Source organism: Euleptes europaea, chromosome 2 (genome assembly GCF_029931775.1).
Source record: "Euleptes europaea isolate rEulEur1 chromosome 2, rEulEur1.hap1, whole genome shotgun sequence".
NCBI lineage: Eukaryota > Metazoa > Chordata > Lepidosauria > Squamata > Sphaerodactylidae > Euleptes > Euleptes europaea.
The window spans coordinates 122,239,083-122,265,360 of NC_079313.1; the positions used below are offsets into that span (position 1 = coordinate 122,239,083).

A 26,278-nucleotide genomic window follows, 5' to 3' on the forward strand; every position below is an offset into this window, starting at 1 on the left:
CCTCTCCCCCTCGCTCTACTATGACAGCTTTGCTAATCTGGGCAAGGCCTCCTACAGGTGCCCACCATGTCAATGGGCAAAATCAAAAACCGGCTGTCCAGTGCATTCTCTGCTGTTTCCACCACCTTATGGAACCCACTACCTGATGAGGTTAGAAAGGCTCCCTCCCACCCGCCAGCATGGTGTAGTGGTTAAGAGTGGCGGGCTCTAATCTGGAGAACCGGGTTTGATTCCCCACTCCTCCACATGCGGCCTGTTGGGTGACCTTGGGGCAGTCACAGTTCTCTCTGCACTCTCTCAGCCCCACCTATCTGACAAGGTGTCTGTTTTTTTGGGGGGGGGGGAAAGGTGATTGTAAACCATTTTGAGACTCTTTATGGTAGAGAAAAGCAGAGTATAAAAGCAGGGTATAAAAACCAACTCTTCTTCCTGGCTGGTGGACTCTAATCTGGAGAACCAGGTTTGATTCCCCATTCCTCCACATGAGCAGCGGACACTAATCTGGCGAACCGGGTTGGTTTCCCCACTCCTACACCTGGGTGACTTTGCTCTAGTCACAGGTTTCTCAGCCCCACCTACCTCACAGGGTGTCTATTGTGGGGAGTGGAAGGGAAGGTGATTATAAGCCGGTTTGATTCTTCCTTGAGTGGTAGAGAAAATCGGCATACAAAAAACAGCTCTTCTTCTACTACTCTATGCATTCCCTTGCCTTTCCCTTTTCAGCTGTTGTGCTCATTGTCCTCCCTTCTATTTAAAAAAAAAAAAAAGGTGTGGGGGCTCAGATCTGTCTGGATATGTCCTGATGGACAAATCATTCCCACAAACCCTTAGTGTCTGGGGAATCCTCTTCAGGCAGTGCTGAGGGAGATGCATTCTGCATGTGCTCAGAGACACTTTCCTCTTGGAACTGACAAGGTTTGCCGGGGAGGAGCCTGGAGATTCCTGGTCCTCACTGACCTCCCCATCCATCCACCCACCCACCCGGATTCATGCCATAAAATAAAAGGATCCCTTTTGCAACTGCGGTTCACGTTCTTTCGGAGGCGGGGAGGGGTTCAGCAGGTCGATTCCAGCTCTGCTAGGAGCAGCCAGCGAAGGCGGAACTCATCGCCCACAAGAAGGGGGTGGTGGTGGATGGAGGGGTGGGTGGGAACGCTGGGCCGATTCTCTGATCTCATTCCAGAAGCCAGTCAGCTGCGAGCTGTCGTCTTCCCCGTCAGCTGATCCGGGAGGGGAGTCTCCCGTCTCATTCACTCTTTCTCACTTCCCAAGTGGATTAAAAACTCCGGCCGGCGAGTTTCTGGGTCAGGAAGAGGGTTGATTCCAAGGGCCGGCCAGTTGGGAGATCTGGTTGCTTTTTTTTTTTTTTAATTAAAAAAATAACCCAACAGCATACAAACCCAAACCTCCAAACTGGATCGCCTTGCAACTTCCTTCCAACTCCCGGGCTCTCCGATAGGAGGATGGCTACCAATTTTAATGACATAGTGAAGCAAGGGTATGTCAAGATTAGGAGCCGGCGTTTAGGTGTAAGTATTTGGGGTTTCCCCGTTTTCTTTCTTTCTTTCTTTCTTCTTCTTTTCAAGGAAGTGGGCTGGGTTGGTTGGCTGGCTGGGCTTCGCCAATGTGCACGGGCTTCTGCCACGTGGGGGGAGGGGGGGGTGCGGTCGCGTCGGAAGGGAAGCCAGGTTGGTTTACCCTGTAAATAGCAGCTCGTTTCCAGACCCGAAGCGGTGTGTGCGCGCATTATAAATATAGAAACAGCTCGCCGTGGAGCGCCGGCCACATTTCTCTTGAACGGATGCAAGGGGGGGGGGGAGAGAGGAGAGACCCATGGGAGTGCCAACTGGACCTGTTGGGTCAATAAAGTAGCAAGCTTTTGACTCTCACAGGACTCTAGGCAAGCAGGTGCTCGTGTGGACAGAAGCGCAGGTGCAATTTAAAAGAATGCAGACGATTCTGGAGATTAGAGCTCTCTGAAGGCTCTGTGTGCCATTATTTTAAGGGGGCACCTGTTGGGCTGTAGTAGAGTACAGTGTTCTTCATGCCATGGCAGTGAGTTTTGGGCAAGGGAACTTCCTAGCAGATTGTGCCCCCTCCCCAACGGTGGTGGCCCCTAAAAGATTTCTTGCCTGAAGGATGTTTACCTGGAAGTTGTCTCACTATGTTCAGGGACATCTAGCCTGATGAAGAGTTCTGGAGAACTCAAAAGCATGCACGCTTCTCTGGGTCGGTCTTAATCAAAGGCACGGCTTGTCTTTTAAATTTTGTTTGGCCAACTACCTGCAACCTCCATATATTCCTATGTAAGGACTGCAGGCTGACAGAGAGATGCTTACTTCTGAGTCAAGGTGCATAGATTCAAGCTGTCAGGACTGCTTTAGCATGTGAGGCTAAATTGAATGGGATGGAAATCATTTTGCAACCCCAGTGACCAATTTAGCAATTGTATACGTTATATTTCTCTTCCATTGTCTAATCCCCATCAACAGAAACATAACCAGAATAACAGATCTGGAACGTCACGAAACAAACTGAGTTATCCTGTTAGGATTACAATCCTAAATTGTCAATGGGTTTAAAAGAGTGTAACTCTGGTTAGGATTGTGTTGTAGAAGAAGAGTTGGTTTTTATATGCCGACTTTCTCTACCACTTAAGGAAGAATCAAACAGGCTTACAATCACCTTCCCCTCACCCACAACAGACACCCTGTGAGGTAGGTGGGGCTGAGAGTGTGTGACTAGCCCAAGGTCACCCAGCTGGCTTCATGTGTAGGAGTGGGGAAACCAACCCGGTTCACCAGATCAGCGTCTGCTGCTGAATCAAACCTGGTTCTCCAGATGAGAGTTACTTCAGGCTTAATCAGGCTTGTAGAGTTACTTCAGACTTAATCCATAGACACCCCCCAATGGTTTTAAACAGGGATAACTCTGCATAGGCTAAAGTGTAGCTATTGGAGGAGGAGGATAGATGCGTCAACTTACTCTACCATGGGTGGTGGGCATCTCTACAATGCATTATCACCCACCATGGATTCAGGCACATGCATATATAAGGAGCATATTGCCTGCAGGAAAGTTGGAGATGCCACAATGAATACCACCTACTGGGTCAGCTTTCGTGGCACGAAAAATGACTCTTTGCTCATGCAACTGTTTACCTGACAACACATGGAAGAAAGAACCTGGTCTTTGATGTGCCAAGTGAACATGGAAACCAGTGCACAGGATGGCAGCCGAAACAGCGCACGCTAATCCAGTTAGGCTGAGGTTGTATGGGAGTGAGTCGTGCCCTCTCACTAAGTTTGTATGGTAGGGGAAGAGCTCTGTGTGGAAGGAATGCCTTGGGCGAACGTATGTGCCTTTAGTGTATCTCTGTGGTACTTTACTGATTGCGACAGGTATCTATATAAACAAATTGATGTGTGTCTGTCGTCTACCTTCCTTGGCTTTGCAAGTCAGCGTTTCTTTCATTGTGACGTTGTTTGGCATTCTAAGTTCATGGTAGTTTATGCAGGAGCATGCAATGTTTCATGTAGGTTTGAACTATCGGGGTCTGCGCGATAGCATACTGGTCTTGGGAGTCAGGTTATAGTTCCTTTTCAGTCATGAACTCATTTGATAAGGCAAACAGCTAGTGAGCTGCCTGGTTCTTCCCCTTGTAGAATGGGAACCCTGCCATCTTGGAGACGGCTCATAAGTACAAGTGACCCCCGTTTCTTGAAACACATCTGCTGGGAATGCACAAAGCTGAACATGCAGGTATTAATAGAATTGCCAACCTCCAGGTGGTGGTCAAGAGAAGACACAGCACGAGGCTCACATATGAAAGAAATAACTCAATGCTTATCTCTAAACCTCCAGGTGGTGGCTGGAGATCTCTCGCTATTACAACTGATCTCTAGCCGATAGACATCAATTCCCTTGGAGGAAATGGCTGCTTTGGCAATTGGACTCTATGGCATTGAAGTCCCCCCTCTCCAAACCCTGCCCTTCTCATGCTCCATTCCAAAAATCTGCAGGTATTTCCTGACCTGGACCTGGAAACCGTAGGTATTACCTTTGCAATGACTTCTGGAGCTCTCAGATCTCACTCAAGCTGGGATTTGGCACAGAGGCCATTTCAAACAACAGAAGTGTTGAGAAGCAGTGTGGTGTAGTGGTTATAGTGTCGGACTACGATCTGGGAGAGCCAGGTTTGAAATGCCTGCTCTGCCATGGAAGGTTGCTGGGCGACCTTGGGCCAGTCCCACACTCTCAGCCTGACCTATCTTACAAGGTTGTGGTAAGGATCAAACGGAGGAGAATGATGTAAGCTCCTTTGGGGGAGGAAGGTGGAGCATAGATGAAGAAAACAAAGCATAATGCTAGAACATGGGGTCATCTGCTGAAGCTGGAGGGTGAGAGATTCAAAATTGATAAAAGGAAATATTTCTTTACACAATCCATAGTTAAATTGTGGGACTCCCTGCTCCAGGATGTGGTGATGGCTGCCAGCTTGGAAAGCTTTAAGAGGGGAGTGGACATATTCATGGAGGAGAGGGGTATTCATGGCTATTAGTTATAATGGATACTAGTCATGGTGCATACCTGTTCTCTCCAGGATCAGAGGAGCATGCCCATTATATCAGGTGCTGTGGAACACAGGCAGGCTGCTGCTGCTGTCTTCTTGTTTGGGGGGTTCCTAGAGGCACCTGGTTGGTCACAATGTGAACAGACTGCTGGACTTGATGGACCTTGACCTGATCCAGCATGGCTTTTCTTAAGCTCTTATATGAGTCCAGTAGCACCAACAAGATTTTCAGGATAAGGGAAAGATGCTGAGACAGAAAGAGGTGCTCTGAGATGCCCATTAAAAATCTTCCAGACATGATAAATGATGGCTGTTCCGAAGTGTGCGAAAATGACCTCGCATTCAGTTGACCCCCAAATAAAAATTCATATAAAACTGTCACCTCCAGGAATAAGAACTCCCCCCCTCCTTTCTCCATCCGTGTTGCTGGCTTTTCCACCTGTTCTTGTAACATCATTTGGGTTAGAGTTCAGATCTGAGCCATCAAACAGTAAATAGATAAATGATGTTTAGGGGGCTATGTGTCAAATGCCGCTGCTACCACAGCACTTTGGGCAACTTGGGCATTACATCATTTTGCTTCTTGAGGATGTTTTAAACAGATCTAAGAAGGATCGAGGTTGCTTGTCGAGAGGAGGGGCTTCCAGGTTACACAGGAGGAAAAACCCCTCCTTTGTCCATAACACTTGGTAACTAACGGTGCCAGCTTCTTTGGGCTTAGAAGGTATAACTCTATCTAGGCTCAATCTGTGGACCAGTCTTGGTACTCTGTGTGAAGGTTTCTATCAGTGCTACAATAAGAAAAGACCTCTGCCTGAGACCCTGGAGAGCCGCTGCCCGTCTGAGTAGACAGTACCTACTTCGATGGACCAAGGGTCTGATCCAGTAGAAAGCAGGTTCATGTGGAAACCATTCTATGGATGCTTACCTTCCCCCCCTCTATTTTAATTGTAGAGAGGATTTAAAAAAATGTTCATCCCTGTGTTACTAGGATGATGAGCATTTCTGGAGAGAGAGAAAAGAATCAACTGGTACATTTTGTATTTCCTCTTAATGGAATTATTTCTACAGGCTCCTACTCATTTTACTAGAATACATGCTGGCTGGCATTTTCTTGGAAAAAGAGGCTGTCCTTGGGGTTTCAACCATGCTTCTGTTAAACCACTTAAGCATAGATTCCCTCCACCCACCACCACCCCTCTGTTTAAATCAATAATAAAATGATGCTCAACTCTGTGTTTTTAAAAAAAATAACAATAAAGAAGCGTTGGCAAGTAGGTGTGACAATGGTCCCATGTGAAATATCACCATCCCCTATAACTCAGCACAGATGACCAGCAGTTATAGACAAAATATAAGTGACATGCAAGTGGCGTGTTAATAAACTAGGAAAGGCTCATATGGGAGGATGGTAGAAATATTCTAGGCATTAAGGCCAAGTGTTCGTAACCCTAGGAGACCCTTGAACATCTCTTTAGAGGGAAAACAAATGACATTCTTCATTAGCAAGTGAAGTTATTAGTTATGGGCTAATAAAAGATATTGGTCAGGCTCCATAAAGATGGAATACAGTATGTGGAAAGGAAATGCATGCTTTATTGCTGCATTTCCCCTGCTGGTCGTAAATGGTGTTTGCTAATGTAATTGGAGTAGAGAATTTATGCAACTGGGAGAGTCTGGGTGATGTAAAATTGGCATCGAAGGTTGTGGGCGCAGCTTGGCAGGGATACAGAGTTCAGAAAAAGTCAGGGAGCAAACCTGCGCACACTTATTTGGGTGTAAGCTCCCGTCAATAAAGTTGGACTTGTTTCTGAGTAAACATAATGGATTTGTGTCTTGCATTCCACACTTGTTTACCCAGAAGCAAAATGCTGATAGTAAAATCCCACTGATCTACTTCCAGGTAAATATGTTTAGGATGGCAGCTTCAAAAGTAAATCTCAAATGGACAGTTTGAAAGGGAAAAGTTCATACCAAAGACAAAAGTCACATCATATTCCAAAACAGTGTGTGAGCTTTCGAGCTCTCCAAATTTCTTTGCCAGGCTATATGTTTAGCACAAAATAAGGGGAAGGGAAGAAAGTAAGCTGAAAAAGGAATGCAGAATGAGTTGTGGGCTTAATTGCTTTAGATAGTGCTGGGTGGAAAACCGGGTTTTCAAATGGCACCAGGGAAGGGTATGCTAGAGGAGAGAAAAATAGCTTTTCCCCTGGGTGAATTTGAAAGGCAGCTGTTAATCATATCTCTCTCCAGCCCTAAATGAAACACACCATTCCATTACAAGACAGAGAGCAAAAGCAAAACGCAGCAATCATAAGGAAGCTGGAGATCTGGCCATGATTTGAGCAGGATGTTGGAGAAGCCGTAGCTTTTGCCCAGGGGACTTTGTGCTCACACAGCATCTCCTTTAAACCCAGCAGCTGCCCCTGTAAATCAACTATACGTGCTTTGATAGTATGCCAGAGGCCCATTACCCAGGTGGATGTTACACAGGTGTGCTAATTAAGCACCTGTAGGTACATTGTGCAGGGAGCAGACCAGTTTAAATGTGATGCTCTGCAGTTATGGTTGCCCGCTCCAGGTTGGGAAATATCTGGAAATTTTGGGGGTGGGGTTTTGGGAATCGGAGGGACCTTAGCAAGGTATAATGCTATCAAGTCCACCCTCCAACTAGGGTTGCCACGTGTCTTTTTGTTACCGGGGGTGGGAGGTTTTTGGGGTGGAGCCTCAGGATGGTGGGGTTTGGGGAGGGACTTCAATTCTATAGAGTCCAGTTGCCAAGGCGGCCATTTTCTCCAGGAGAACTAATCTCTATCGGCTGGAGATCAGTTGTAATAGCAGGAGATCTCCAGCTAGTACCTGGAGGTTGGCAACCCTACCTCCAACACAGCCATTTTATGGAGATCAGTTGTAATTCTGGAAAATCTCCAGGCCCAGCCAGAAGGTAAAATAAAAAATATTTTGTTTATTTAATTAAATATTGATTTAATTAATTAAATATTAAACATCTCCTGCTCTCTATCCTGGCAGAAGCTGGGCTCAGAGTGGCTAACTATCATTAAAACACAATGCATAACACAACAATATATGGATTAAACCCAGTTCACATATATAAGATAACATTGTCAACTGTAAAATAAAATTGGTGCCTATAGGTTGTCACACAGGTCCATGGGGGGAAAGCAATCAGAGGGGAAGGGCGGACAGCTATGATGATGTGAAGTACAAAATCCTTACAACAATCCTGTGAGGGAGTTGAGGGAGAAAGAGTGATGCCACATTTTTTGGTGGTGAAACTTCACTGCTTGCTATGGGGCATTTCCCCCATTTTAAAGCCTCAGAGGAGGTGGTGCGGCTGCGCTGCTCCCAGCCACCACGGATCCACCCCTCCTCCTTTAGGAATGGGCTGCCCATCTCGCAAAGAGAAGGCTTCTTCATATGACTGGAGACTGGTGGGCCTTGGGATGGCTTTGCATCCTCTGGTTCTCATAATTACCTAAGAGGGGTGTGTGCGTAAGAAAGAGAACATTCTGGCTGGGCCTATAAAATTCTGGTTGGATTATCATTTAGCATACTGAAAAGTCTGGATGGAAATGATCCTGTTGACTGTCCACTTAGATCTGATTTTGTGTAGGTTATCCTTAATGCTTCCTGACCTACCCTTGGCAGATAGGGTGAACAAATGGTACTTAGTGTTCATTCTGGCATACTGCCATCCTCCTTCCAAGTCCCCAGTCTAAACACAGGTAATTCCTTTGGCTTCCTTCCATATGGTTTTCTCCTAGACCCAGTATTATCCTAGCAGATCTCCTGAGGACTTGGTATAGCTTGTCAAAAAACCACCTTTGCACACTCCAGGTGTTCTTGTGTTTAGAAATGCTATCATGTTTTGACACTGATACTATCACGTCTGTTTTATATATAGAATGGGAGCTGCTAAGACCTCGACATTCTGCACTGACTTCCTTCCTGTATCTTTAATATCCTATTTAAGGAGGCAATCTGGGGTCAGGACCTAGAATTGGCTGTGTCAGATCTTGGACATGCACCACAAATATACCCACTGCTGTTTGGAGCTTCTCTCTCTCAATGTTACCACCCTACGCCTACTTCACTTCCGCTGCCTCCTATTGCTGCTTTTGCAGTGACAGCCATTTAACAGTGCAATCCTAAGCAGAGTTGTATCTTCAAAAATCCATTGACTACCGTGGCATTAGAATAGGGTTGCCATGAGGGATGCCAGCCTCCAGGTGTAGCCTGTGGATCTCCTGGAATTACAGCTCATCTCCAGACCACAGAGATCAGTTACACTGGTGAAAATGGACATTTTGGAGGGTGGACTCTATGGCATTGTACTCCACTGAGGTCCCTGTCCTCCCCAGGCTCCACCCCTGAATCTCCAGGAGTTTCCTAACCTGAAGCTGGCAACCTTACCCCCCCTGATGTCTGCTGGTGGCCATGGTAGGGTTGCCAGGATCCTCTTTAACACCGGCAGGAGGTTTTTGGGGCAGAGCCTGAGGAGCGCAGGGTTTGGGGAGAAGAGGGAATTCAATGCCATAGAGTTCAATTGCCGAGGCGGCCATTTTCTCCAGGGGAACTGATCTCTACCGGCTGGAGATCAGTTGTAATAGTAGGAGATCTCCAGCTAGTACCTGGAGGTTGGCAAACCTAGGCCAGGGGGAACCTGTAAATCCTAGTTGCCAACATGCCTTGGCAAATGCTGGGAGACTTCAAGGGCAGTGCCTGGGGAGGGTGGAGTTTGGAGAAGACATGATGTCAGTTTCAAATAAAACTCTAGGAATTTCCCCAATCTCTCTGGTAAAGACCATAGAGACATAGAGAAATTGCTAGAGCATCATTACGGAGGCAATTTTTTCTTCTCCTGCTCAATTTCTTGAGGGCAGGAGATTGGGGCTGAAGGCAGGGGTTTGCACACCTTGGGCGGGCAAATGGTAAAACCAGCTTGGTGGTGGTGTTAAGTGCCATCAAGCTGCAGCTGACATGGTCACCCTATTGGGTTTTCAAGGCATTAAGAAGAAGGGTTGGTTTTTATACCTTTAAAGAGTTTCAAAGCAGATTACAACCTCCTTCCTTTCCTTTCCCCACAACAGAGACATTGTGAGGTAGGTGGAGCTGAGAGAGTTTGGTGAGGACTGTGACTCGCCCAAGCTCACCCAGCAGGCTCCATGTGTAGGAGTGGGGAATCAAACCAGGTTTTCCAGATTAGTGTCCACTGCTCCTAACCACTACACCATGCTGGCTCTCAAGAGACACTCAGAAGTGGTGTGCCATTGCCTGCCTCTGTGTAGCGACCTTGCATAGTGACCCTGGACTTCCTTGGTGGTCTCCCATCCAAGTACTAACCAGGGCCAACCCCACTTAGCTTTTGAGATCTGATGAGATCAGGCTAGCCTGGATCATCCAGGCCAGAGCAAACCTAATTTAGAAGGGGATAATTTTGCTTAGGGTTGCAATTAGGCTTGCAAACTTCCAGATGTGGCCTGGAGATGTGCTGGAATTTCAGGTGATCTCCAGACCACAGAAATCTATTCCCAGCAGCTGGAGAAAACTCAGTTAATCAGCTCAGTTCACAAGCAGGAATCTGCTCCTCGCAAGCATCCTTCGTTGGGTACATATACAAGAATACATGCTGGAGACTGGGACTAGCTGAAGCTGCTTTTCCTTAGTTATCTGGTTCCTCTTATCCTACCCTCCTTTGGCTGCACAACTTCTGACCCACCAAGCCGAATTCAGCTCACCAGTTTGACATGGTAGCCCACCAGAGTCTTGGTAAATGCAGGGCTGCCAGATTGGGGAGGACTGGGGAGTTTCTCTGGGCACCCCAAAAAGCCAGCCAGTCCACTGGCCTCAATTTGTTCTTATGGTCCTCAGCCAGCATGATGCCTGTAACCTCAGAACTTCGACAATATCTAGAAGCATCTCAAGTAGGGTTGCCAATCTCCAGGTACTAGCTGAGGATCCCCCGCTATTACAACTAGGGTTGCCAGGTCCCTCTTTGCCACCAGTGGGAGATTTTTGGGGCTGAGCCTGAAGAGGGCGAGGTTTGGAGAGGGGGAGACTTCAATGCCATAGAGTCCAATTGCCAAAGCGGCCATTTTCTCCAGGTGAACTGATCTCTGTTGGCTGGAGATCAGTTGTAATAGCAGGAGATCTCCAGCTAGTACCTGGAGGTTGGCAACCCTAATTACTGACCTCCAGCTGACAGATCAGTTCACCTGGAGAAAATGGCCGCTTTGGCAATTGGACTCTATGGCATTGAAGTCCCTCCCCTCCCCAAAAATCTCCAGATATTTCCCATCCTGGAACTGGCAGCCCTACTCTCAAGAGTCAGCATTCATTTTAACCACTAGCTTGGAATTTTTTTCTTCCTCTTTTCCATTAAGGATTGGTACGTTTGTGTGTGTGTGTGTGTTAGGATTACAAGCTCTGAGTTGGGTGATACCAGGAGATTTTGGGGTGGAAGCTGGGGCGGGTGGTGTTTGTGGAGGGGAGGGACCTCAGCGGGGTATAATGCCATAGAGTCAACCAAAGCAGCCATTTTCTGCAGGGAAAGGGATCTTGGTTGTTTGGAGATCAAATGTAATAATGGGATATCTTCAGGTGCTACCTGTAGGTTGAAAACCCTAGTATGTGTATTCTTCAATTGAGGGACAGTAACAAAGCTGCCATCCTCAGTCTAAGTGGGGCCTGGAGTTCTCCTAAAATTACAACAGATCTCCCAAGTACAGAGATCAGTTCCCTGGGGGGAAATGGCAGCTTCAGAAGATGGAGTCTGTGACATCACATCCCGACTGAGGTAGGGTTGCCAGGTCCCTCTTTGCCACCGGCGGGAGGTTTTTGGGGCAGAGCCTGATTAGGGCGGGATTTGGGGAGGGGAGGGACTTCAATGCCATAGAGTCCAATTGCCAAAGCGGCCATTTTCTCCAGGTGATCTGATCTCTATTGGCTGGAGATCAGTTGTAATAGCAGGAGATCTCCAGCTATTACGTGGAAGTTGGCAACCCTACGACTGAGGTCCTTCCTCTCCCAGACTTCGTTCCCAAATCTCCAGGAATTTTACAAGGTGGAGTTGGCTAATCTAGCTAGGGTTTGAGTGGTAAAAGGCAGGATGGTGCTGCTGCACTCGTCTTGTTTATGGCTTCCTAGAGGCACCTGGTTGGCTACTGTGTGAACAGACTGCTGGACCTGATGGGCCTTGATCTGATCCAGCAGGGCCTTTCTTATGTTCTTAAGGCCCATTGCGATGCGGCACTTCCGGGTGTAAACCGGAAATGACATGGCGCAAGCGCACACGCACGCTTGCCCACTGACCCTCAGCTGGTCGGTGGGCAACCCGGTGGATTGGTGGGGTTTTGCCCACCACCACCAGGCACTTGGTAACCCTAGGGGAGACTGTGATGGTTGCCAGAGCTGGCAACAATAGCAGAGACAGATTCATGAAGGACAGGTCTATCAATGGTTACTAGCCTTACTAAAGGGAACCTCCACGTTCAGAGACAGTAAACCTCTGAATCCCAGTACCAGGAGGCAACATCAGGGACAGGCCCTTGGCCTCTGTGGCCTGTTGTTGGCCCTGAAGAGGAACTGGTTGGCTGCTGCGTGAGGCAGGATGCTGGACTAGATGAACCACTGATGTGATCCAGCAGGGCTCTTAGGTGCTTAGACACTCTTCTTCCAGAGGATTGTGGTGGCTCTTGGCAGCTCTGGATAAATTACCTGTTTTTGCTCCCTGGCCCTTACAATGTAAAAAAAAAGATGAGAAGTTGGCCACAATATATGACTAATGGGGTCTCTTTGACTTAAGGTATCCCAAGCTGGGCAGGCTTGCTCTGCTTAAATGTACAGGTTTGCACTTATCTCTTGGTATTTCAACATACACTATCTTTAGATTGCAAAATAGGACTTCTGTACCAAACTTCTAGACAGGTCATTTGTTGATTTGCCTGTTATTCGATTATTAGAAAAAGGAAGGAGAAACCAAGATGGAAATAGCTGTGATATTCATTCTGTGATATTCATTCTCCTGTGTCCACTCCTGCAGAGGCAAGGCATGTGGCAGTAGGGTTGCCAACCTCTAGGTACTAGCTGGAGATCTCCTGCTATTACAACTGATCTCCAGCCATTAGATATCAGTTCACCTGGAGAAAATGGACACTTTGACAGTTGGACTCTATGGTATTGAAGTCCTTCCCCAAACCCCGCCCTCCTCAGGCTCCTCCCCAAAAATCTCCTGCCGGTGGCGAAGAGGAACTTGGCAACCCTATGTGGCAGTCAGAGATGGAGCTTTTTCAGTGAAGCTGCTTACTCTTTGCATTACCCTCCTGTTGAATCTCCCTTGGCACCTACTTTAGGCATCAGTCCAAAGTATGTGAACACATGGAGCTGCCTTATACTGAATCAGACCATCAGTCCATGAAGGTCAGTATTGTCTACTCAGACTGGCAGAACTCTCCAGGGTCTCAGGCCGAGGTCTTTCACATCACCTACTGCCACATCTTTTCAACTGGAGATGCCAGGGATAGAATTTGGGATGCTCTACCACTGAGCCATGGCCCCCTCCCTAGTCCCATTTCTGTCCTCTAGAGCTATTTTATGCCTCTGTTTCTAGTCTGAGGGCAGGTTCAAGGCTTGTGGCTTTATGATGTTTGAATAGTGATATTTTTATGTATGTTTTTAATGGTTTTTTTTTAAAAAATCTTGCGAGTTGTTGCAAGCAGGTCTCTTAGGGTTACCAACCTCCAGGATGTAGCTGGAGATCTCCTGCTATTACAACTGATATCCAGCCGACAAAGATCAGTTCCCCTAGAGCAAATGGCCGCTTTGGCCTTTGGACTCCATGGCATTGAAGTCCCTCCCCTCCCCAAACCCCGCCCCAAAAACCTCCCGCCGGTGGCAAAGAGGGACCTGGCAAACCTAAGGTCTCTGGAGGTGTGGCAATACAACTTTTTCTAAATAAATAAGATTTGGTGATTTACATTATTTGATGGTGGAAATATCAGATTGAAATGGGAGAAGGCACCATAGCTGCCTGGCTTTCCCACTTACTAGGTGATTTAATGGGCAGTGCCCAGTTTCTAGGTCATGAGCCGACAGCTGTAGTGAATATTAGTATTTATCAAAGGCCATATGCACCTTCAGATTGGTTCTTTTCCATTAAAGCAGGTGGAAATTGCTTCAGGGATGTGAGTGGCAATTAAATGATATTGCTTATAGCGCTACAGGCCCTTTCCTTCATATTCCATATTGGCAGAAGTTAATGAAATTAAAAGCCGTCGCATTGATTGAAATCAGCAGAGGTGCTGATTGCAAGCCGACCAGTTCCTTGAACTTTCAGCTAGAGGAAGGCAGGAAGTGAAGTCAACAATAGGAGAGGATTAAGTGGAAAGTTATGAGGGTGAAAAAGGTCAGGGAGATAAATGGCAGGAAGAACAACCTGAAGTAGCCAGGATGTGTGTCTAGCTTGTTAAGGCCAAAGGTCTAAGCATTACAAGATGCTAATACCATTCATATATTTAAAATAATGCCATTAAAAAGAGCAGTTGTTCACTTGATCACCAAGAACAAGGGGGATCTGGCAACCCAACACACACACAAAGCTATGCTGGGCATCATGGGATCTGTATGCATAAAGCCATGTTAGACAGAAGCTGCAATATCTGACCTCTGTCTCACGAAAGCTCATACTGGGATAAATGTTAGTCTTTAAGCAGCCACTGAACTTCTCTTTTGTTTTGCTACGATAGACTACCGTGGCTACTCCAATGTAGCAAGGAGCTGAGTGAGATGGTATGAAAAATCTGGCTGGATCCAACCCAGATGGAGCAATTTATTGGATAAACAAGGGGTGGGGGTGTCTGGCAAACAGTTAAAGATGTTAAATTGTGGAACTCCCTGCCCCAGGATGTGGTGATGGCTGTCAACTTGGAAGGCTTTAAGAGGGGAGTGGACATGTTCATGGAGGGCTATCCCTGGCTATTAGTCAAAATGGATACTAGTCATGAAGCATGCCTATTCTCTCCAGTATCAGAGGAGCATACCTATTATATTAGGTGCTGTGGAACACAGGCAGGATGCTGCTGCAGTTGTTTGTGGGCTTCCTAGGGGCACCTGGTTGGCCGTTGTGTGAACGGACTGCTGGACTTGATGGACCTTAATCTGATCCAGCAGGGCCTTTCTTATGTTCTTATGATGAAGGAAATAATATCTCATGGTTATTATACCACCAAATGGCATCAAAAATGAGAGAACAAATAATAAAAGAAGGCAGACAATTAGGAAAGAGGGCGACTTTTGAACAATGAATCATTGGAGGCTCAAGACACTTATTAGGAAAAATGTATAAATTGCTATTGCAATATGATACTGAAACTGAACAAGTAAAAGATTGCATGATAAAGTGGACACAAAATTTTGGAGGAAACATACACATGAATCAGTGGAAAAATCTTTGGACCAAAGAAATATAGTTCACAGAATGTCAGATATTGGTCATTTATGCACGGCTGTTTCTTCACAATCACCCCACTGACTACTTTGGGGCTTTGCTTTAATTATGCATGCCTTTTCCGGCTGTCAGAGGTTGCCTCGCTCTCCCTGTGCGTTTTCGCACATTTTGCCTGCGTTTTCTGGATTCCAGCTAAACACAAATCCAGAAAACGCGGGGAAGATGTGCAAAAATGTGCGGGGAGAGCAAGTGACCTCTGAGGGTTGGAAAAGGCAAGCATTATCAAAGCAAAGCCCCGAAGTAGTCGGTGAGGTGACCATGAGGAAACAGTCATGCATAAATGGCTAATATCTGACATTTTGTGAACTATATTTCTTTGGTCCAAAGATGGTGACTGGAGATCTGCTATTACAAATTATCTCCAGCCGATAGATATCAGTTCCCCTGGAGAAAATGGCCGCTTTGGCAATTGGACTCTATGGCATTGAAGTCCCTCCCCTCCCAAACCCAGCCCTCCTCAGGCTCTGCCCCAGAAACCTGCCACCAGTGGTGAAGAGGGACCTGGCAACCCTAGTCAGCGGTGTGACTGCGCGGAAAGAGCTAGGTATGTCTAAATGGCCATTAAGAGAGAATTGGTATAAAATGTTTTTTAGATGGTATGTCACACCTAAAGACATAGCAAGAGTCAACAAAGATTGTAATGGGATGGGTTGGTGGAAATACCAGAATACAGGTGCAACATTCTATCATATGTGGTGGACTTGTGAAAATGCCAGAAAATATTGGATAACAATACATGATGAAATGCAAAAGATATTAAAACTTAGATTTACATTGGATCCAAAAAGAATGCTATTAAATATCTTGCCAAGCAATATCCCAAAAATGCACAGTGAACTATTTAAGTATATGGTGACAGCAGCAAGAGTAATATATGCAGCAAAACGGAAGGCAGAGAAATACCCAGATTTAACTGAATGGATGAATAAGTTAACAGAATATGCAACCATGGCTAAACTGACATTTGTGATACACAATAGACCAACGCCAGAATTTCAAGAGAAATTGAATGTTTTCTTTAATTATATAGCTAATAACTAAGAGTAGAATTAAATTAAAAATGGAATAAAAGGATTTAGGTAACACATGGTTTTACAATAAATATATTATCGGATATGAAGACTTATGAGAATCTGGAGTATTGCAATTTAAAGAAGTTCATTATTAAGATGTAATTTCAAAAAGAAAAAAAGTAAGCTCCATGCAAACTCTTTGTTTGAATGTTATATATATTCAGCAGGGGGGAGGGTATGGCCAGCAGGGGGAGGGTATGCTGGTTGGCCCTGGGGTGTGTGTGCTGTGGCTGGCTGGCTGGCCTAGGGTGATACAAGCCCTTGGGCTCCCCCTCCCCTACATGCAGCGACCTTCCCTCACATTCTCCAGGAGCAACTGATAGAGCTTGGGAAGGAGTCCTAGCCTATCCTTCCTCTATAGGTACCTTGCTGTTCAGTAGGGCTGCCAGCCTCCAGGTGGTCTATGTGAGAGGCAGCACGAGGCTCAAAAAGAACTTAAATATATATACCGTATATACTCGTGTATAAGCCGAGTTTTTCAGCCCAAAAAAAGGGCTGAAAAAGCCGAACTCGGCTTATACACGGGTCAATACGGTAGGAGAGGGGAGGAGGGAGGAGGGAGGAACTTACTGCTCGCAGCCTCGCTCGGGAGCCTTTCTCCTGCCGGCAGGGGCCTGGAGGGGCCGGCAGGAGGTTCCTGCCGGCTGCTCCGCTGCCGCCCAGGCGCCCGGGCGCCTTTCTTCTGCCGGCAGGGACCTTCCTGGGCCGGCAGAAGATCCCTGCCGGCCGCTCTGCCGCCGCCCAGGCGGCAGGGAGCCTTTCTCCTGCCGGCAGGGGCCTGGAGGGGCTGGCAGGAGGTCCCTGCCGGCTGCTCCGACGCCGCCCAGGCGCCTGGGCGCCTTTCTTCTGCCGGCAGGGACCTTCCTGGGCCGGCAGGAGGCCCCTGCCAGCTGCGCCGCCGCCACCCACGCGCCCAAGCGCCTTCCTCCGGCCGGCAGGGGCCTGGAAAGGCCTCCTGCCGGCCCAGGAAGGCCGTGCCGCCGGTTCGCTGCATCTCCCGGTAAGTAGGGGGTTCAGGGGCTCTTCCCCCTCCCCCCCTTGGATGGCACTGGGGGTGGGGTGGGGTGGGGCGGGAGGGCCTGGGAGGCGGCGGGAGGGCGACCTGGGCAGGGGCCCTGCGCTCTAAAATGGCGGCCGGCATTTTAGAGCGCAGCATTGCCGGTAAAGGGAATTTCTTATTGACCCTCGGCTTATACACGGGTCAATAAGAAATTCCCTTTTCTGGCCTCAAATGTGGGGGGTCGGCTTATACTCGGGTCGGCTTATACCCGAGTATATACGGTAGAAAGACAATGCTAGCTTCGAAGGCCAATAAATTTATATTAGTATGAGTATCCCAAAATAAGCAAAAAAAAAAAAAAAAAAAAAAAAACCTCACAGGTGTATCATGTTAATGCACACCTCCATTGCCTCGCAGGGCTTAAACTGAAAAATACCACACTGGGTTAAATACAAACTCAACAATTCAAGTTACTGCTCCAAAGGGCTTGTAATATTAACAATTGTGCAAAAATGCACTAATATTCTGAATCAAAATGATTATGCTATCACTAATAAGCAATCATGAAGAAACGAGGAAGCGGATCCGTGGCAAAGGACGTGGCAAGGACGTGTTTCGGAGGACCTTCATCAGCTTGCCAACCCAATGGATGATTAGGAGACCGCCGAATAAAGCACTTGTGGTTTGTAAAAGTTTCCACTGCTTCAGCTATATGAGCATGGATTGCTAGACTTCCTGGAGTCCAGAAGTATTTCAGCTCTTATACAAATGAGAGAAGCATAGACTGTGTTTCCAAAAATTCTTCAATCAGTTGGTGGCTGGAGATTTCCTGCTACGACTGATCTCCAGCTGATAGATTTGGGGGGTGCAGCCTGAGGAGAACGGGGATTGGGAAGGGGAGGGACTTCAGTGCCATAGAGTCCATCTTCCAAAGCGGCCATTTTCTCCAGGGGAACTGATCTCTATCGGCTGGAGCTCAGTTGTAATAGTGGGAGATCTCCAGCTAGTACATGGAGGCTGGCAACCCTGTGTGTGTGTGTAAAGTGCCATCAAGTTGCAGCCCGCCTATGGCGACCCATTTGGGGGTTTCATGGCAAGAGACTAACAGAGGTGGTTTGCCAGTGCCTTCCTCTGCACAGCAACCCTGGTATTCCTTGGTGGTCTCCCATCCAAATACTAACCAGGGCTGACCCTGCTTAGATCTGACGAGATCAGGCTAGCCTGGGCAACCCTACCGCAACATAATGTTAGCCAATCCACACATGCAGCTGTAAATCACCAAATGTCAAATAAGCAATGGAAAAACATTAGGAGATCTGCATGCATGTGAGCCGGCCAAGGAGGAAATTTCCTCCTGTTGAATTAATCAGAAGGCATTCTGTGTTTTTCGTTGGCCTTGCGGCTTCTATTATTAAAACGGACACAGATTTCAGTAGCGTGCAGGCTGTACAAACAATGCCTTAATGAGCGCAGGGAGGAAGCAACATTTGCAGTAGCGCAAGGCATCACTTCTCCACTTGCACTTTTCTCTAATTAAAGACAATAAGTAGGAGACGGGGAGCCATAAACTGCTGCCGCCTTCCTCCTAATTGGTAAGCCCGTTCGGTTCCAAGTTGCATAGCCTGTCTAGTTCTGCCTTAGTCATTGAATGGATTGCACTGGCAGGCGGCCCATGTTATTCGTCAACTGACTTCTTTGAAAAAGAGAATCTCTGACCTGCACTGGCGGAAGCACCAGCCAGGTAGCAGAAATCCTGCAGCATCAATCATATTTTCTGTGCCTTTGTCATTGTAGACTTGGTCACTGTGCTGTGAACATGACTCATTCTCTTCTGGGATTGGCTCCATGAAGAAGCAGAATAGATGTTGGGGTGGGGGGGTTGCTCAAGGTGGACTTCCATACACAAGGCACACTTGTAGAGAACAGTTGGATCACAATGTCAAGTATAAGCCGTAATCCTTCCCAGATGAATCTCAAGGGGTTTGGAGTACATATATGCAGAAAACCCACATGATCCAACATCACCGTTCATCCAAATGTCACATGAAATGAGTTGCTTCCATCACTGAAACAAATGGAACCTTAATAGACACCCCAGAACTCATGGACAAATGAAGAACACATTCCATTTTCACCGTATGCCTATCTATCACATTGTTGTCCCACCCTTTTCCAAAGACCTCCGAGGGAGGGACTGTGGCTCAGTGGTAGAGCATCTGCTTGGCATGCAGAAGGTCCTGGGTTCAATCCCCGGCATCTCCAGTTAAAGAGACTAGGCAAGTAGAAGATGTGAAAGACCTCAGCCTGAGACCCTGAAGAGCCGCTGCTTGTCTGAGTAGACAATACTGACTTTGATGGACCAAGGGTCTGGTTCAGTATAAAGCAGCTTCATGTGTTGATATACCTGGGACTGTTCCCATCTTTTGAACAACCCTGAGGTAGGTCAGGCTGAGAGGGAGTGGGATGGGATGGGCCTGAGATCACCCACCAAGTTTCAGGGCAGAGTGGAGACTTCAACCTGGTTTCCCCAGATATTTGCCTGACTGTCTAACCACTGCCTGATAGCGGCTCTCTCCTAGGCTTGCCTGGTCTCCTGTTATTGCGGGAGAGAATAAGGGGATGCTGGTGTGCTAATATCACTTCCTATAAAATCTGTAAGTGACGTCATGGATGTTGTAGAATTTTCAAAAAAAATATATGGTTTTACCATAAAGGCTTTGAAAATTCTAATGTGCCCAGTTACATTGTTTTCAGGTTTTATGGGAAGTGATGTCAGCACACTGGAGTCATGCTGGTGTGCCAGGCCCCCCCATCCCGGGGGGTTCTGGCTCCAGCATGGCAGCCCTACTCTGTCTACACTGCTCTCATGTGAAGCCCTCCCACCCAAATTCTGTACATCCCACAAAAGAGGGACGACCATATAATGCCATTTCCCCCTTTATATGTGGATGGTTCCTGCCTAGTGAAATATAATTCATGAAGTTAGATTGGCAACTGTGGAATGTACAATCTTTAATAAGAATAGCTAATGTGTTTGTAGCAGCAGGAGGGCAGTAATAGTGTCATGCTTAATAAAACATAGGTACAAATACACATTTTAGATTCAAAGATAGTAGGATCTACTTGTTATTTTAACAGTAATCCTAGTCGCGTGTACACAGCGGTGCATACACAGTGGGACTCAACACTACATTCCTTGGCAGTGGTGGGCAACTTTTTTGGCAAGCTTGACAGGTGTAAAATCCAAAGCATCCAGACCAAATTTTTCTCTAAATGGAGGTATATTTGCTGCCAGTTCTCCCTTCCAGCTGCAGACACCTATTTTTTTCCCTTTCATGGCATTCCCGAGGGCCCCCAGTTACCCCAGAGGAGCATTTTGGGGAGACGCATGTGCTGCAGTAGGGGTAAAAAAAGTGGGAAAGGCCTGTTCTTCTGACAGAAGTGTCTTCTATTAGTGGGAAATTTCACCTGGATCCAACCCGTTTAGCAGGGATGGAGAATCTTTTTTCCGTCAAGGGTCATTTGGATATTTATAACATCATTGGCGGGCCATACAAAATTAGCTGACCAAGACCCAAGCAGGCAGTTGCCCCAGATGACCCTCACCCCCTGCGCAGTCAAGCTGGCAGGCATCCAACTGGTGGCACACTCGCCCACCTGGTGGCACAGGATGATCTGTTGCACCAGACGGCCATAGCCTTCCAGCCACACGCTGGGGTTGCTCCTGCTCCACATGGTCGGGGCCGGATTCTACAGCCAGCTCCTGCTACCGCCGCCTGCAGGGATGAAATGAGGACACACTGGCTAAGAACTCCCCCCTCCGCGCATTCTGGCCCTGCCCCTTTAACCCCTCCATTGTCGCCACTTCCCCCCCAAGCCCTCTTGTAGCACTGGGAATATGTTTTTCTATGGCCTGGGTGGGAAAGGGTTAACACAGTTTCTTGGGTGGTCCTAGCAGCTCCATAGCTAACGGCTCTTCTGCAAGGGGGAAAAGATTCATTTTCTCGGCAAAACAAACTCACATCTGCCTTGAATAGAGGCTATTCCTGTCCATGGGAGGGGGCAGATCACCAGTCTTAGATCCTTCTGAGCTAGAGATCTGCCAGGACCCACGAAGGGCCAGACCAAATGATTTCGCGGGCCTTAAACAGCCCCCGGGCCTGACGTTCCCCACCCCTGCCATATAGGTTTGCCAGCTCCAGGATGGAAAATAACAGAAGATTTTGAGGGTGAAGCCTGAGGAGGGTGGGGCTTGGGGAGGGACCAATGGAGTATAATGCCACAGAGTCCACCTTCCAAATCTGCCATTTTCTCCAGGTAAACTGATCTCTGTTGTCTGGAGATCAGTTGTAATCCCAGGAGATTGCCAGCTGCCGCTTGGAGGTTGGCAAACCCTAAATCCACATGATAGTCTGATTCTAACGCACTCCATTTGCCTTAGGGTCATTTTGTCCCTAGTCTACTATATCAGGGAGTAGGAAAAGAAAAAAATAGACCTGCTACTTTCTGTGCTATTTGGGACATCCATGTGGCAAGGCATAGGGAAATGCTGATTTGGATTGGGGTTATTTCCTGAATGGAGATTGACCTCACCCCCAGATGCTAATACTGCACATGTATACAGAGAACAAGCCATGCACCCTGTCTTTCTCATATGCATGCTATAGAAGAGAAACAGTATGTTGAGGTGAGGTCACTCAACGGTTGGAGAAGATTCATCCATCTCTCCAACCTTTGGCTTCTTCCTTACTCTGGCACACTTCCAGGTGCTCACCTGGTGTTTCCTGACTCTGAATCTTCTGGTCTGCTATTTACAATCCTGATGCTGACACCATTGAGGTCATTATGGCTCTTCCTGTTCTTGCCAGGTAGGGCCTCCAGGCCTCTTACCCAGAAGGGACATTGGATAGCTCTAGGAATTGATAGAAGATCTATGGGTTTACCATAGAGTTTCTGTCAATTTCTAGAACTACCCATTGTCAATCTCAGGTTTTACCTGTACGTGATGTGTGATATCACCAACATCACACATCCTCCCCCTCTTTTCCTGCCCCCCCCCCCCACGTGTCTGCTGGTTGCAAGGCTTGATGTGGGCAGCCCTACTGTCAGGCGACTCCATTACATGATTTCTTTGCACATGCTTGCAGGCTCACGGAGTCCCTCGGTCAGTGCATCCCTCATCTGAAAAGATGGACGACCACTGTTTCAACTGACTGAAACATCTTTGACCTGCTCTGAAAGCTTTGGAGGACAACAGAAGGAAGATTCTATTTAAAAATCTCAGCAATTGCCTGGCACTATGGCGGACAGTTGCCAGGCACAGAGCTGGGGGAAGGAGCGCTCTGGGCAGGAGGGAGGGAGGGGGTGTGCCATGTGTGCTGGAGCCAGGCGCTGGGGCAGAGATAAACGTGCCAGGCAGGGGACACCCCCACACAAACCAAAAGAGAGGGAGAGCAGTGGCCATGCTGGCTCTTCCCCTCTCCTTGAGCCAGGGGCACGTGCCCCTGCCAGACACCCCCCTCCCCAAGATCCAGCCCTGAGAGTTACATGGGTTCTTATAAAAGCCTATCTGCCACAAATCTATCCAGCAACTGTAACTTGATTCCATCAGTCTGTTTCTTGACTTTGCCATCTTCCTGCATTTCCGGGACTTTGTAACTCTCGCGACTTCCCTTCAGCTTGCTACCTCCGAAAATGCGTGCCTGCTCTGAAGTTTTCAGAGCATAATGGTCTCAGCTTAGCAAAAACTCCAACTGCGAAGAGCCTGATATCTAACTGTGTTATGTAACTTGCCAAAATAAAATTGCCTATGTGAAAAAATTTTGTTGGATTTTTTTTTTCCTTTTCAGGAGGAGGAAAAAATCTCAGTGAAGCAGAACGCGTGGTGAGAAGCATCTCCCTCTTAATGAGCTGCTGTCCTACCTCTAGGTCATCTATTTTTATAAATTTATCTTAAGTATATAAAAGCCAAGTTTCTGGCACCAAGCCAGGCGTATAGAATATCATCTTGTGCTGCCTGACAGAACATTTACTTCTTTAAAAAAGAAAACCCTATAGAAACCCTTATCTGTCAGATCTCTCGGGTTCTGTAATTTCTCTGCAACTCAAAGTGCCACGTTTTTAAAATGGAAACTGCAGAGTAAATAATACGTAAGGGCTGCTTTTGAGAAGGTCAACTATATACCTTGAGATAGCAGACTCTGCCAAGATACTATTTTACCTTATTAGGGCTGCCAACCTCCAGGAACTAGCTTGAGATCCCCTGCTGTTACATCTGATCTCCAGCCGATAGAGTTCAGTTCACCTGGAGAAAATGGTCGCTTTGGCAATTGGACTCTATGGCATTGACGTCCCTCCCCAAACTCCGCCCTCCTCAGGTTCCACCCCAAAAACCTCCCACCGGTGGCGCAGAGGCACCTGGCAACCCTATGCCTTATGCAGGATTGCACCTTGGAAAGGCATGAAATGAGCAGATTAAGACCCTGGGCCAGGCCTTCCCTCTCAGCCTAACCTACCTCACAGGGACGTTGTGAGGATAAAATGGAGAAGAACTATGGATGCCACCTTGAGCTCTGTGGAAGAAGGTGGAGATATAGATGGATAGAGTGAAACTGCTCTTGGTTAAGGAAAAATATACCAACAAAGAGAAGGAGTGGTCCATAGCACTGTTCACATGTTCTAGTCAATGTCCATACTTCCTGCCTGTAAGAAAGAGGGTGGACTCCATGGCATTATACCCTGCTGAGGTCCCTTCCCTCCCAAAACCCACTTCCCTCAGGCTCCACCCCCAAATCTCCAGGAAATTCCCCATCTGGAGTTGACAACCCTAGGACCAGTACCTGGATAAATGTGGGGGTTCGCATCACATGTTCAGCTGTACATGAGTTGACTGTAACATGAGAATTACTCAACGCACGTACAAAGAACAATCAAGTGTGGATTGTTCATGTGTTCACAGCAACCTGTACACAGGGCTAGTGAAGAGAGTGGTGGTAACTAAAATGCCCAGAGAGAAAATGGAAGGCAGGAGCTATGGTGCTAATTTTCTAATCTGGTAGCATATTGAAAGGTGAAGGGAGAATTTCTAGCAACCCAATGTGGGCTGCTTCCTCAGGGAACAATTGAAATGACCCATGTACCATGTAGTTGCTTGCTTGTGTGAGGCTGCCCATGATTAGGCTTGGGCTCAGGGGTTAAACAGGAGTATAAGGTCACAGATTCAGTCTCCAGTGTTAAAGGATCAGGTATTTGGTTGACCAGAAATCCTGGAGAACTGCTGCTGGTCATAATAGCCAATACCGACTTTGATAGACCAATGGTCTGATTCAGTAGAAGGCAGCCTGGAGTATGGTTGCCACACTCCAGATGGTGGCTGGAGAGCTCCTGGGATTACAGCTGATTTCCAGTTCACCTGGAGAAAATGGCTGCTTTGGAAGGTGGACTCTATGGCATTATATCCTGCTGAGGTCTCTCTCCTCCCCAAACCCCACCCTCCTCAGTAGGGTTGCCAACCTCCAGGTATTAGCTGGGAATCTGCTACTACAACTGATCTCCAGCCGATAGAGATCAGTTCACCTGGAGAAAATGGCTGCTTTGGCATTTGGACTCTATGGCATTGAAGTCCCTCCCCTCCCCAAACCCCACCCTCCTCAGGCTCCGCCCCAAAAACCTCCCGCTGGTGGCGAAGAGGGACCTGGCAACCCTACTCCTCAGGCGTCACCACTAAAATCTCCAGGTATTTCTCAACGCAGAGCTGGTAACCCTACCCTAGAGACAAATGAGGACATCAAAAACATGGAGGGTGAAAGTTTGAATCTAAAGCAAAGCATATCAAAGAACCAGTGATAGGCTTGCCATCTGTTGTTAAACTTAACAAATTCTTTTTTTGTGTGTGGGGGGCGGTCCTCGCTGCAAAATGCCAGTTTCTCTTCACTGTGTTAAGTTTCCTGATGGTTGGCAGTTTATCTAACCAGATGCTGAGCTGAAGAAATTCTAAGTGCCTGAAAAGGAAAGGAGGGAACCAATCTCTTTCTTCCCCTGGTGTTTCATCAGACATTTGATTCTCCTCATTTAGAACAAATTGCCACTTTTTGACTCCTTGGCTGTGAAAACCATCCCGCTGTAATAGCTGCCATGTGTTGGGATCAATAAGCAAGCAGTTGTTTGTGCTCCATTTTAACGTAAGCAGTAAATTAATCATTTTGAAGAATCAGCACTTAGGGATACATTACACTTTTGTCTTTGGCTGTGTTCATTTCCCTGTAATTCTTATGCGTAGGACTATGAAATCCTGACAATGTTTTTTATTGATCTGAGTAGGTATTGATATTTCTCTAAACTTTCTTCCTAAAATAACTTTTGTTTCTTTCTGCACTGTAGTGACTATGGCTCAGATTCAGCTAAAGTTAATCCAGGCTAGCTTGACGAAAACAAATAAGTGATGTGGAACTGGGGTACTGTGCTCAGTGGTTAGAGCATCTTTAGCGAAAAGGACCTCAGGTGACAGGTGTTCTGAAAGATCTTTCTTGGCTTGAGACCCTGGAGTGTTGCTGTCTACCAGTCAGATGGACCAATGGTATGAGTCAGTATAAGACAGCTGTGTGTGTGTGTATACGTGTACACACACATACACACAGTAGGGTTCAATCAGTTGTGTATTTGCTTACTTCACTTATAATCCATCTTTATCACTGAGACTCAAGGCAGACTACAACATTCTGAAACACAGTAATAAAGCTGGATTAAGAATTAGAAATCACATTTGAATGCTCACTTCTGAAGTGAAGCGCATTATGTTGCTGTGGAGAGACAAGAAGAAGGGGGTGAAGGGTGTGGCTAAGTTTGGAGTTTCTCTTCTAGTTCCCAATACTACCCTTTTAACAACATCACAGGTTCTGGGATAAGGATTCCAAACTGAGATCCATTGTGGTGTAGTGGTTAGATTGGCATTAAGAGTCCTAAATTCAGATTTTGATGCTTGTTGGGTGACCTTAGGCCAGTTACTGAATTAGATCCAGCAGTCTGCCAGCAGAACCTGCCAATGGTTGTGTGGACCTTTCCCACATTATCTTTCCCTCAGCAGTCCTTTCTGATGCCAGGAAAGTTTA

The 26,278-nt window shown here is 47.1% G+C and overlaps 1 protein-coding gene across 1 annotated transcript in view; it reads left to right on the forward strand.

Annotated features, from left to right (window-relative positions):
* Positions 1-1,433: 1,433 nt before the first annotated feature.
* Positions 1,434-26,278, forward strand: part of DOK5 (docking protein 5) — a 67,707-nt gene continuing 42,862 nt past the window's right edge. The window contains exon 1 of the mRNA XM_056844466.1: positions 1,434-1,529. Coding sequence (XP_056700444.1) covers positions 1,464-1,529 — 66 coding nt within the window. The 5' untranslated portion in view covers positions 1,434-1,463. The remainder of the gene's footprint in view (positions 1,530-26,278) is intronic.